Source organism: Hydra vulgaris, chromosome 05, assembly GCF_038396675.1.
Source record: "Hydra vulgaris chromosome 05, alternate assembly HydraT2T_AEP".
Lineage (NCBI taxonomy): Eukaryota > Metazoa > Cnidaria > Hydrozoa > Anthoathecata > Hydridae > Hydra > Hydra vulgaris.
Genome location: NC_088924.1, coordinates 41625398 through 41639929, shown reverse-complemented (window position 1 = coordinate 41639929; position 14532 = coordinate 41625398). Strand labels below are relative to the sequence as shown.

The 14532-nt window shown below is 27.8% G+C and overlaps 1 protein-coding gene across 1 annotated transcript in view; it reads left to right on the top strand.

Moving 5' to 3' along the window:
* The first annotated feature begins 897 nt into the window (after window positions 1-897).
* The window catches only part of LOC136080874 (uncharacterized), a 110164-nt gene continuing 96529 nt past the window's right edge, over window positions 898-14532 (top strand). Inside the window, exon 1 of the mRNA XM_065798231.1 lies at window positions 898-1090. Coding sequence (XP_065654303.1) covers window positions 979-1090 — 112 coding nt within the window. The 5' untranslated portion in view covers window positions 898-978. The remainder of the gene's footprint in view (window positions 1091-14532) is intronic.

Genomic DNA, 14532 nt, shown 5'->3' with positions numbered 1-14532 from the left:
CACAGAGTTGAATGGAAAAATTTTTTTTAAGTGATTTTCTACTACTAATATAATTGCTCTGTTCTTTTAATAACATTGAGCACTCTATTGTGTAAAATACTTTTTAAAGTTGTTTAAATATATATATAAATATATATATTTATATATATATGTATATATATATATATTTATATATATGTATATATACATATATATATATATATATATATATATATATATATGCATATACCCGGAATTTATTTTTCAAAAAGTATTTGTTTGATTATAAAAAACTTTTTTATTAACTATTTTATTATTGTCGAGATTTTAACAGATTTTATTAGTGTCCATTTTTGACTAACAGCCTGACAGAGAAATATATTTACACCTCGCGATGTTCGCATCGTTTAACTTTTAGCAAATTTTAGAAACTGAACAAAAACGTAAAAATCAATTTTAATATTTTGACGTAGTCAATTTCAGTTGCTTATAAAACATTAATATTTTTGTAAAATGTTGAAATGTTGAACATTGTGTTGAATGTTATAAATGAATTAAATCAATGTTTGAATTTGCACGAAATTTAACATGTTCAACGTATTTGCATCACTTGATTAGACATAAATAGCCGTTACCAAAATATTTAGTTTGAACTTTTTTTAACAAAATCGTTATTTAAGTAGAGAAATATAAAACATTTTTTTAGTAAAGACAGAAACACAATATTAAACTTGACATTTAACTCGACATTAAATACGATATATATTTTTAAACTGTTAAAAGTTTTAATTTATCTAAAAACATTAAAACCTCAAGTATTTTTGATCAACTGAAAAGGTTACACAAGAAATATAAATACGGCTGCAGAATCAATTATTTAACTATAAGAAAACTAAAAAAAAATGTATTTTTTGAATAGTTTGATTTTCAATACTCGTATCACTAAATACTTTTTACTAAAGCAAAGTTTATTATCGTTATATATACATATATCTGAAAATGGAGGTATTAGTATATCAAAAAATGCGTTGTGGTGGAAGCTTGGTAAAGTTGGGTAATGGGTTAGTAATTGCCATTACGATATTACTTTTAAGTCGCAGATCAGTAAAAGGTATGTGAATATGAAATAAAAGTTTAAGGTTTTTCTTTCAACTAGAAACTTATTGCTATTTGCAGTTAACTTTCCTTTGTCGTAAACGCGTTTTGTTTTGGAATTATAGCAATCTTGAACATTTTTCATCACATTTTTAAGTATTTATAGTTTGTATGTAGGTATGTATGTATATATGTATGTATGTATATATATACATATATATATATATATATATATATATATATATATATATATATATATATATATATATATATACATATATATATATATATATATATATATATATATATATATATATATATATATATATATATATATATATATATATATATATATAAACACATGTATATATATATACAGAGGTGGTTTTAAAAAGGTTTGTAAGGAGGGGGGTGTCTCACCCCTTTAAAGAAGGTGAATTTTAGTATAGATTGTTTTTAAAGGAATAAAGTGGGCTAGTTGGATATTTGATACATTAAATTCGGGTGAATTTTAGTATCGATGACCTTTTTTTTTAGGAACCAATTGTTCCTTTTTAAGGATTTACAATCAGTGTATTATTAAGTGTACAATCAGAACTTAAAACGCAATTTTGTACAATTTTTTCGCCGGTCCAAATTTTTTTTTTTAATAAAATTGCTTAGTCTGTAAAACAGTTAAATTGAGTTTGAATGAAATACGCTGATTGTTAACATTAAATGGTGTATTATTTATCATGTCTAAAATTGCAAGATTGGAAAGACTTTCTCATGTAACATTATCTTTGGCTGTCTTGGTTAGGCAATGCTTAATATGCTTGCCTCCTGTACAATTTTCATATATAGTTTTGTTAGGCAAACATTGATAGAAAAGACGGAATCCATTGGAGTTAAAAATATTTTCAGCCGGGCATTGAGAGAGAACTGTAGGCAGTGTGGTTTCTTTTATCAGAAAAACAATTGAGACATATTCGGCTCTTATTCTCTCATTGATAGAATATTTAAGATTTTGAAAATCTCATTGTTTTTTGTTTAACTGTCTCCGATTTTTGTAGAACTTTGTTTTTCCGCTAAAAATTGTTTTCTTTATTTCTTTGATGTAATGACTTTTTTAAACATAAAAATAATTGACACTATTCTTTTTTCAAAAAGTTGGAATGGGAAAAAAAAACTCTTTTCACTTTGGAAATTATAAATGCTCAAAACTACTCAGCGAACACTTTGTTCAATCCATTCGAATTATGGAGGTTTTCAAATTATACAGATTCGAATTAGAAAGATTGTGTTGTGCTTATGTTAAGTTGAATATCATCAAACTTATTCATGTATAAAGTAAACGTCAAAAAAACTTGAACGCAAAGAAAAAATAAAATTTATGCATCGAAGAGGAAGTTATCGAAGAGGAAGAGGAAGTCAAAAAAATAAAGCTGCTTAACCATTCAGCATACCAATTGCAACTCATTACAGGTGTGTCAACGATATAGGTAAATAATTACCAGCCAACAACTTGAATCAACACTGGTAGATATGCACATCAAGCTATTTAAATTGGGCTTTAATAAAACTAAAGAGGACGTCATCACACTAATATCAAACTATTTACAGCTAGAAGACCTAAATTTACCTGTTTTTAACTGTACAATAGGTAGAAATAGATATTTTATCAATCGGTGGAGTTAGGCGTGAAAATTTTAGGCAATATTTCATTATACAGAGCCGCTATTGCACACAAGAAACAGTATCAAAGAATTTCAACACTGCAAAATAAACTCAAAAAAACAGGTATTACCAACACGATATTTGTCACTTGTAGAGTCTTATGTAAAAAGCTTCTCTGGCAATTAGAACAAGGAACATATAGTTGGCCAGCATAATTCCTAACAATTTAAAATTCAATTGCTGCATATTGCATCAACGCTGCTTGTATATATCTTGCATCATACAAATTTTGAAATAAAAAAACGTCTGTACAAATTTTGGTCATTAAGTAGTAAAGGTAATACCGTATACGCAACATATTAATCCAAATGGATTAAAGATAAGCTATTTGTACAGTAGCTCACTGGCATGTAGGTTCACGCTATTTAAAAAATTCTAGATTACTGTTTAGTATTTAGTTTAATCAAATAGTTATTTAATCAAATAAATCTGAATGCTAACATTAAAATAGGAGCAAAGCAAAATCAAACAATGCAGGTACATTACACAACGCAGCATCAAGTAAACAACACCCTAAACAACAAAAGCTATCAAAGTAACATGACAAGGACGAGAATGCAGTCGAGAACAATGCTCAGTAGAATCAATGCCACCATCAGTCGATTATGGTAACAAAGTTGATGGTATTTCTGAAAGCAATCATTTGACAACGCTGGTAGCACTAGATGGAACGCAATGGAGCAGTATTTTTTCATTTGATGATGACTGAAAGGCGGTGACATCATAACATTCAAATGAGACTACCTGCACCTACAAGCTAGGCAAATAGAAGTACTGTTTTAATAGCCCTGCAAGTACTTGGCGGTTACTTATGGTCAAGTCAATAATGCAATATTTTTAAACACATTTAACCATCTGTAACTATCCAGTAACAAGAAGCGTTTTAGACGAGTAAAAAACGTATTAAAACGTGTTATAAAGTGTTATTGTAGTGTTAAACACTCTTTTTTATGTATATATATAACTAAAATCTTCACTTGTAATAGTCTATATTATTAAAATTATTATATTTTAGCTTGTAAGTTTTTGAAATATTGACGAAATGCTTTTAAATGTAATAAAAATCGAAAAAAAAAATTAAAAAATTTTATAGTATTAAAAATTTCATCGTACAACTATAATGTACTTAATAACTACATTGTTCAATTACTTTGTATTTATAAAACTGAATTGTGCAAATTTAGCGTATTTAAAAAAATTAAATTGTACAGATATGTTTTATTTAAAAAGTCGCAAACACACAGTAGGAGTAGCAAACAACTTATTCTAAAGTTTATATTGTATAGCTATGTTTTATTTAAAAAATTACATTTATACTGTATTTAAAAATTTAGATTGTAAAGCTATGTCTTATTTTAAAAAATACATTTATACTGTATTCTTAAAGTGCATTTAAACTGCATTTAAATATTACATTGTGTTTAAAAAATTACATTTAATAGTCTAATTTTATTTTAAAAACAGTACAAACACATAGTATTTTAAAAACTTCCTTGTTTTTAAAAAAGTACATCGTGCAGTTACATTTATAATTAAGAATAATCACTTTGCATTGAAATAAATATAGAGGTGTTGCTGAAGTTGGAACTGCGTTTGAATTGAAACACTAGCATTTATTATGGAAATAAAATGTCACACGGCTATACTTTGTGTTTTTATAGTAAAAGACCTTACTTTCTACTTATTGGGAAAAGTTGTTCCTTTAAAAATGCACGTGCACTATCAGTTAAGGTTATTTGCGTCATTTTTATAGGTGATCTAATTTTGTGTTCAGGCTATATGTTTTGCAACTGGTAAACTTTACTACTGTGGGTTATATGGATTTTCTTCAGATAAATTGTACTGCCGTTGGCAACGTCTTTTAGCCAATTTCTAAGCGTCTTTTAAACGTTCTAAAGTTTAAAACGTTAAAAGACATTCAAAAACGTAATAAAACACGTTCAAAACGTAACTATTAAATGCGAATGCTCGTTGGCATGCTATTATAAGTTTTAAACGAATTGTTTAAATTGTCGCTGTAAAAAACAAATATAGTTTTTATTTGACTTTAGTTGAATTTACTATTTTTTTTATAAAGTGGACTGTTTCAATAAATAACTAAGTTGTACCAAATTTGCAGACGAGTTACCTTAATAGGACAATTTTCCTCTATAACAATGACAACAAATAGATTTTTATAGTAATATTGTAACTTTTTGTTCCATTCTCTAAATTTTTGTGTGTTCTTTTGAAACTTTTTTACTAAATTTTTGTTTCACTTCATTTTTTTAAATAAATTTGTTTTACAAATAAATTTTTTTAAATAAATTTGTATTACAAATAAATTTTTTTAAATAAATTTGTATTACAAATAAATTTTTTTAAATAAATTTGTATTACAAATAAATTTTTAAATAAATTTGTATTACAAATAATGAATTGTGCAATTTTATCTTTGGTTAAAGAAGTAAACAAAAGTTGGTTAAGAACGCAGGTAAAAGAAAAGAGGCCGTTGTCTCATGACTCCATTAAGTTTAAGGATGTGTTAATCAAAAATTTATTTTTATCTATAATTAATTTAAATATAGTTATTTTTTTTTGCCGTTATTGAGGCATCGTGAAATCCTTACGGTCTTATAACAGAGTACCGCGAACAGGCATTCAACTAGGAATTTCACACCTCCTTCCTTACCAATGTCGCTTATTGGGCTAGAGCCGGTATCTAGCCTCAGACCTCTTGGTTCTGTTACCGAACTCTAACAATTGTGTCACGGCTGCAATAGTTAAAAATTTTTTTGAACTTTTTTTTACAAAAAAAAATTTGTTAAAAAAATATTTTCTAAACGTAAATGTGTTCTAGTATTTTAAGTATTTCTTTACTTTAAAAGGTTATAATAAAATTTTAGACTTAAGCTCCATTAAATTTAACGGAGTGACGTTAATACGGTCCCAAGTTGTTTATGCGTTGAAAAGACAGCAAAGATCCAAGCGTAGCGTCGGAGATAAAGGTCTCTGACTCCATCACGAACCACATTAAATGATGGCGTCTGTGTTTATCTGTTTTGATGAAGAAATGCACGAAAGCCATTTCAAAAAAAAACAATTAAATTTTAATTATCGTTAAACTTTTATCGTTACAATTTTTGTGGTTTGTATTTTGAATTGAAATATTAAAAAGCATATTTGGTGAAAACTGATTTGAATTTTAAATTTCTGTATTAAAGATAATTTTAAATATATATATATATATATATATATATATATATATATATATATATATATATATATATATATATATATATATATATATATATATATATATATATATATATATATATTGTTGAACTTTTTTTTTAGTTTCTTTTTAGCCACACAAAAACGAGGTAACTATCCATTTGATGTTAATTGGTGTTACATCCAATCCATTTTGAGGTTAATTTGAACCATCCTCTCAATATTTTTAAATTTATCCTAACAATGATATCTATCCATAAAAGAAATAGGCATGCACTTTACTTTTTATAACAGCGGCGTAAATTTTAGTAGATTTAAAGAATTCGTTACTGTTCTTCCCAATAACTCCAAATAGTTACAAAATAAAGAGCACGAAAAGTTCCACTTTCAATAAAAGTTGAGAAAAATGTAGCCAAAAATATCCTAAAAATTCAAAAAATTTATAAGCTGTTTAACCGGGGTAACGTAAAAAAATTGCTATAAATAGCGCTTCTATTACAAGACAAGATGCATGAAACTCGGCCTAACCTTTTTACTAAATAGATGTTTACTCAGCAATCTAATTCAAAAATAGAAAATTGAAAACAATATTGACTCAGTTAGCTGGCATATAAATCCACCAAACATCCCACTACGCAGTGTTCATTTCAAGTGTTTTCATCGTGAAATGGACAGCAACTGGCTTGTTCAAAGCTATCACTGTTCACCTCTTTAAAGCAAAACTTGATCAGCTAACATAATTGTTACAGCGCATCTTCCGTGCAATTTCGTACGAGTTCGCACGGCTAGCTGTTGATGGGTTTACGGAACACGTCCGTTCCATGTAATTAAATTTAACTAATCAACTATATCTGTATATCGTGGATGTTCCATCGATCCCAGTGAGCACAGTACGCTTTTGAAACGTTCTTTGGACGTTTTTATTAGGCTTAAACCTCATAAAAACGTTCCAAGAACGCTCAAAGTTACCACTGGGTGGTAAAATCGATTTTACAAACTTAAAATGTCTTTTCTTTTAATATTTGTTCGGAAAACTAAAAACAAAAAGTGCTTAAATATTTTTTTGTTGAAAATTCTAGATCAGGCCAAACCTTTTGAAACTTTTGGTATATTGTGCAACTTATGCTTGATTGAAAAATTTCATATAACTTCATCGTCGTTAACTTAAATAAGTAAGCGAAAAGAACTTGCCTCTAATTGTCGTCTTGAAAATACGTATACTCCTTAATAACTTCATTAAAACGGACCTAACGTAAACCCACCGTATTTTAAATATTCTTTTTTTGCTGTTATGTTTTTAAAATTTTTTTTATATCCATTTATTTGACCATAAAATTAAATGCTATAAACTTAATAATTAAGTTTAAGATAATCAAAATAAGGTTAACTATAATAATTAGTCAATGGAGTGACACTTTAAAATAAACGAAAAAAAAAACAGTTTTATTATTATTTATTAAACATTGCAATCGTAAATTAACTTAAAAAATAGAAAAGATGAAGAAATAATAAAGACTTGTCTTTATTTTTTGTCTTCATCATTTTCATTTTTCAAATTAAATTATTTTTGTAATATTTAACATTTATAATATATAAAAACATAAATGTTTTTTTGTTTTTTTTATTATTAAATGTCGGAACAACAGCATAAAAAAAGACTAAAAAACTAAAAAATAAAGAGACCAAAAGAATGACATGCATTCTCTCTCATGTATGTAAACACATGAGAGAGTATGTATAAAAACACAGCGTTTATTGAGATATATGATATAGAATAATAAAACAACCTGTGCTCTAGGCGCAGAGAATGTCAAGAGAAAATTCACAGTCTAAAGGTTTAAAAGGCATTCCTAATGAAGCAGTTGAATCATTTTCCTTTTAGTGAGCGCTTTAAATTATAACCAAATATCAATACGACCACGTCAATTTCACCATTTTTATTTAAGGTTTAGCCGTTTCTTAAAAAAAAAATTGAACACAAATACAGTACAAAGTTTTAAAACTGAACACAAATACAGTACAAAGTTTTAAAACTGAACACAAATACAGTACAAAGTTTTAAAACTGAACACAAATACAGTACAAAGTTTTAAAACTGAACACAAATACAGTACAAAGTTTTAAAACTGAACACAAATACAGTACAAAGTTTTAAAACTGAACACAAATACAGTACAAAGTTTTAAAACTGAACACAAATACAGTACAAAGTTTTAAAACTGAACACAAATACAGTACAAAGTATAGGTAAAGGAGTTAAAACAAAAACTTTAGTTTTAACTCCTCTCTTTGTATTGATTCCTTGGTACTCAAGGATGAACTTGAAACTTTATAAAACTTGTTGAACATATTTCAAAATTTAAATCTGTTCTTTCTGAACATGTCTATATAGTGAAAAATGTCTATATAGTGGACCTATATAGACATTTTAGGCAGACCGCAATAGTTTTGCTCATCTTTTACTTAGTAGACTCTCAGCGGTAACCACTAAAAGTGACTAGCCGATAACTAGCACTAGTATCATTTTTGAAAGTTATCGGCTTTTATAGCGGCTGTCACTAATGATCCACTAACTAACCACTGAAAAAAACTCCAATGAACCGCTAAAAAGGCCTATATCGGTCCACTGCAAATCCACTAAAATAATGTTTACTGAGTAGATACATCTGGGCAACAGCTTGCTTGTTAGACGAGCTTTCAAAAAAGGAATATCCTTACAAAACGCACGGCTAAGGTTATGACAATGAATCAAATATAAAGGGAAAGAATGTAGGCGTACATAAGAGGATCCTTGACCTTAACCCACAAACTTTTTTTGTTCCATGTGGAAGCCACTCACTAATTTTTCAATAATACAGCACATTCCTGCACTATAACTGTTAACTTTTTTAGCAACAAGGAGATTTACAACTTTTTTTCTGGATCAACCCATAGATGGACTATAATAAAAAGTCATGTTAATAATTTGACTTTAAAACCTCTAAGCGAAACCCGTTGGGAGAGCAGGGTAGAGGCCCTTGAACATTTGCGATACCACATTGATAAGGTTTATGATGCTGTCAATGAATCCTTGTTAGGTTCCAAGATTAATGCTTTTGGAAAATGTATCGCTATGGGAATGGCCAAGAAAGCTGCAGACTTCAAATTTCACTGCTGTTTGGGCACTTGGTATAATGCCTTGTACAAATTTAATTAAGTAAACTAAACAATTCAGATGAAAACTGTTAATTTGCAGAGCGCTTTGAAACTAATTGAAAGTGTTGAGACTTTTTTGGAGAACATAAAATAGAAAAATGGGCTGTATAGTGTTATTAAAAGTCAAAAAACTGGCCATCGATCCAAAGTTCTCTAATAAAGTTGTAGTCAGGCCGAGTAAGATCAAAAAGCAATTTTTCTATGAAGCTAACTGATTAACTTGATAAGTTGACTCATGAAAGATGAACCTGTGAAGTCGGCAAAGGAGTCTTTCCAAGTAAATTTCTTTTTTGTAGTTTTAGACACTGCAACTAATTCTTTGTCAAAAAGGTATGAACAGATGGAAGATCAAAGCAAACATTTTGAATTTCTCTTAAAAATTAAAAAGACGTAAAAACGATGTATTTAAAGAAAAGTGCAAAAACCTGCATTCTGTTTTGACAGCTGACGGTAAGTGTGACGTTAACAAAAATAAACTGCTTGGTGAAATTGTAATTTTAGCTCCAATGTTGCAATAGGAGGGTTGTCCCAATGTTGCAATTCAAATGATAGCTGCCCCAAAAAAACATCAGTGTCTTATATTACAATAAACCGTTTGATTTACAACATTCCTAATGTGTACGTAGCATTAAAAATTTTGCTTAAGAAAAACTCGGTATTAAAAACTAATTTTAAAGAAACTTTGTTTTTTGTAAATATAAACTGTACGATATGTATTTGTTAATTTTTTTTTATCAAAAATGTATTTCGCTTATAACTCAGTTGACTCAACTCTGTTAGTCAGTTTTTATGATAAGTATTTATCAGTAAGTACGATAAATATTTCAAAGGATGTTATACTCTTATTGTGTTTTAAGGGTTTTAATAAATATGCGCAGTTATGTATCAAAACACGTTATATGATAAATTTACTACAAACACACGTATATTTTTTATGATAGGGGGCGTCAAACCTTGATTTCGCATATACCAAAAAAAATCTTTGAACAGACCCTGTACAAAGAGCAGAAAAGCTTGTCAAGAAGAATTGGTTCATAAGTGGATTGAAGTAAAAGTTGATAAATTTAGAACTAAAAGCGGATCATTGGTTGCTAGAACTAAACGCTCTTTGCACAAGTAAAAAAGGAACACTCCTATCATTTTGGGCTAAATAAACTTTATCTACAATTGAATCAGTAGTTTTTAAATAGGCGAATTTGCTCAAAACTTCTTAAGGAAATTCGCCCTTTTAAAAAACACTGATTCAATTAAACCCTAAACCATAAATGTGTATAACAAAAATCTTCCGACTTCAAATTTTCAGTTTGATAAGAAAGGTACCTATATTGTTACTGATGAACTAGAACCTGGCCCTACTGCCCGGTATCAACATCAAGAATTACCCCAGTCCAGCTGCAATTGCAGACACAGATTGAAATTCTAAGTTCTGATTTAGTTGACCAGAAAAGAGCTAAAAAACCAAGAGAACTGAAGAAAAGAAAATTTAAATCATTGTTTGAAGATAATACAGAACAACGTATTACTCTAAATGTCAGAGATAAGCCTGGTTGACCAAGAATCAAACCAAAATCAGCCGTTATTGCTTCAAACTATAGTGAACTTTGCTATGCATGGATCAGCTCGTGAAAAATGATATAGTAATGTATATAAAAGTATCAAAACGTTAGACCAACTGGCTGAATAGTTGAAAATGAATGGTTTAACAATTAGTAGAATTGGGCTTTACCTGTGGTAAAGCCCAATTCTACTAATTGGGCTTTACCACAGGTAAAGCCCAATCTACTGGTGAAAGTACCGATTGGATTGATGAAATGGATTTTAATCTAATTAGAATAACCTTTCCCTAGGATACTCGTGTCAACGCCCTCCAAGTTTGTTCTATGATAGAACATTTTTATTCACAAATGGAAATAATTTTTGATAATTTTTTAATTTCAGCAATGTTTCATGTTTAACTAATTATAATTGGTTCAAATAAGATTCATTTAGTATAAATATTTAAACTTGTATTGAATTGTTAAAACCATTTTAAGGTTCATTTTATTCAATTATTTCATTTAGAATGCGGAGTAGCTGCGAAATAATAGTTACTTTATAGTAAATATAAAAAAGTTTTAATTACTATTATATTTAATTATAATAAACTACAATTAAACATTTTGAAAATATTATTATAAATTTTATAATCATAAATATCATAATATTTATAAAATCTTTAATTAAAAATTTTGAAAATATTAAACATTTCATAAATATTATGATCTTTATGATTATAAGATGCAATTTTATAAATCACTAGTGAGTAATTGGTAATAATTTAATGATAATAAAGATAATAATAATTTCCTTTATTATTGCTGCCCGTTGTAATTTTCCCATTAAACATATATACATGACAATAAATGAATATTTTATATATGGTTAACTAACAAAATAATACAATATTTATCCAAGAGGAGGAGGGGGCAGCACCTTGTGACGTAATATTCTTGTCTAAACGTCTAAACCTTTTTTATACCTTGTGACGAGGGGAAGGGAGGGGTCAAAAATTGAAATAAGTTGCGTAACGTCGTTTATGGACGGCTCCTAATAACAAATATACAAAAATCAGCAAAATAAATGCAAATTTTCACGAGCAAATAAAAAAACTTATTACACACACTTTTACATACAATATTATTCATATGAGGAAAAAACGCGAAAACAAAAATTGATTTTGAGATAACGTCGAAAAACTGAATTACTTTTAGCTGCGCATCAACAGAAATTGGTACAGTACAATCTCTCAAATTCAAATTTTATGGGGAAAACTCAAAGTTCGAATTAGAGAGATTTTCAAATTATAGAAAATTGACTTTTTTTTTTCAAATATTCATGTCAAAGTAACAAACAGAAATTACACAAACAAACAAATAGTAATTCATAGGCCTAAATGCAACATATATATTTTTTTTTTTAACTTTTACATTTTCAAAAAAAGTCAGTACACTCTAAGAAAAAATCCGTTATATACAACGAACTGCATCTGTCGCAATTGCACCAACGGGTCTTCCGTTATGTTAACGGATTAAAATTTTAACGAATTGAAGTTCGTCGATATTAGTCCGTCGGAATTACGGATTTATTCCATTCGTGCAACAAACAATTCGTTAAAATAAAGGAATTATTACGCTGGGCGGCTTTTTGCTGTTTTGGTAAAATAAAGAATTTACTACGTCATCGTATTGCATAATTTATTATTCTCTTTACTAAAACTAGAAAGGAATTAAGCCAGATAAAACTGAGATTTCATTACAAAGTAGTCCTTATTTTTAGTATATAGATTATTTTATTATCATATTCAACATCTGATACAAGCAGTACTACTTATAAAAACCTAATAGGGAGAGATTTTTTAGCAAGCTCTAAAAACTTTTTAACCTTTTAATTGAATACTAATTAAATATTTATTATAATTTAATTCAATATAAAAACTTTCAATAACAACAAAAATTAAAAAATTTAAATAAAATTATAAAAAGTTTCTTAATATATACTTCATTAATACAGTAATTATACTCAAGGTCAAAAAACATTTATATAAAAAACACAGACATGTATACCATTGTTTCTATTATAGATTTTAATCTTTAATACTTTTGTTAATTCATGTGTTTGCACATTTTAATTCCAGCAACCTGTTGTCGGTTATTTAAAGATAAAGAAACCTTTAAATACAATAAAGAAAATATTGAATATAAATGATATACCATAATGGTTTTCCATATAGCACGCGAAGTACTATCTAATATTGACAATAAAAAAATCTTTGTGACTTACAGAAATCTTTCTATAAAAAACCTAAATAATTTAAAAAAAAAACTCCAAATAGAACGATGGGACAACGTTTATTCATCGACTAATCCTAATATTGCTTTTGATAATTTCTCAAGTACATTTCAAAATATCTTTGATAATATATGCCCAAAAATAACTACAGAAATAAAAAACTAAGGATATAAGAATCCATGGATGACAATAACTTTAATTAAAGCATCAAAAAGAAAACAAAAACTTTACGTAAAATTTTTAAAATCAAAAAATAAAGATGATGAAAAAATCTACAAAAATTATAAAAAGTTTTTTCAACATAATATAAAAGAAGCAAAAATAAGATATTTTTCTAATCAGCTTGATAAGCATAAATTCGATATAAAAAGGACTTGGGCTGTTATAAACCAACTAACAGGAAGAGAAAAAAAGAAGCATACTTGCTTACCACAAAAATTATTTTCCGATAAAAAAACAAGTGAAACAAATATATGTCAAGAATTTAACAAATATTTTGTTAATGTAGGCCCCTCTCTTGTTTCTAACATTGCGCAACCAAATAAAACATTTAATAATTTTTTGGGAGAAAAACCCAACACTAGTATAAATAATGAAAAAATAACTAAACTTGAATTTAATAAAGCATTTATTGAACTTAAACGCAACAAGTCATGTGGATATGATGGTATTTCCAGTAATGTAGCTATTTATGTTATGGACAGCATTTGTAAACCATTATTTTATTTAATATCATCTTCATTTGAAAACAGTATATTCCCTGACAAACTTAAATTAGCCAAAATTAATCCCATTCTCAAAAAAGGTGATTGCAATAATATTTCTAACTACCGACCTATTTCTCTACTCCCAGTTTTTTCAAAAGTGTATGAGAGAGTAATTTATAATAGAGTTAATAAGTACTTTACATTAAACAATTTATTATACAAAAATCAGTTTGGATTTCAAAGCAACTGCTCTACTGAACATGCTATTATTAAACTTGCTGACAAAATATATAAGTCGTTTGATTGTGATGAACTGGTATTAGGAGTTTTTATTGATCTTTCCAAGGCCTTTGATACAGTTGATCACAGTATTTTACTTTCCAAGCTAAAATATTACAGCATAATAAGCTCAACATTTAAGTGGATTCAGAGCTACTTGTCTAACAGAAAGCAATTTGTACTATTAGAAAAGTCAGGAGCCCTTGATATTACGTGTGGAGTTCCTCAGGGTTCAATCCTAGGTCCATTATTGTTTTTATTATATATTTACGATATGTATAAAGCTTCCCAAAAAATATCCACTATTATGTATACTGACGATATAAATTTATTTTTTAATCATCCTGATGCAAAGACTTTGTTTGAAACTATGAATACTGAACTCGAAAATTTCAACCTCTGGTTCATAGCAAATAAATTATCCCTAAATTGTAAAAAAACTAGCTTTACTCTATTTCATAAAAAAAAACAATCAATTAATCTTCCGTTAAAGTTGTCTAAACTGTTTATTAATAAAAAT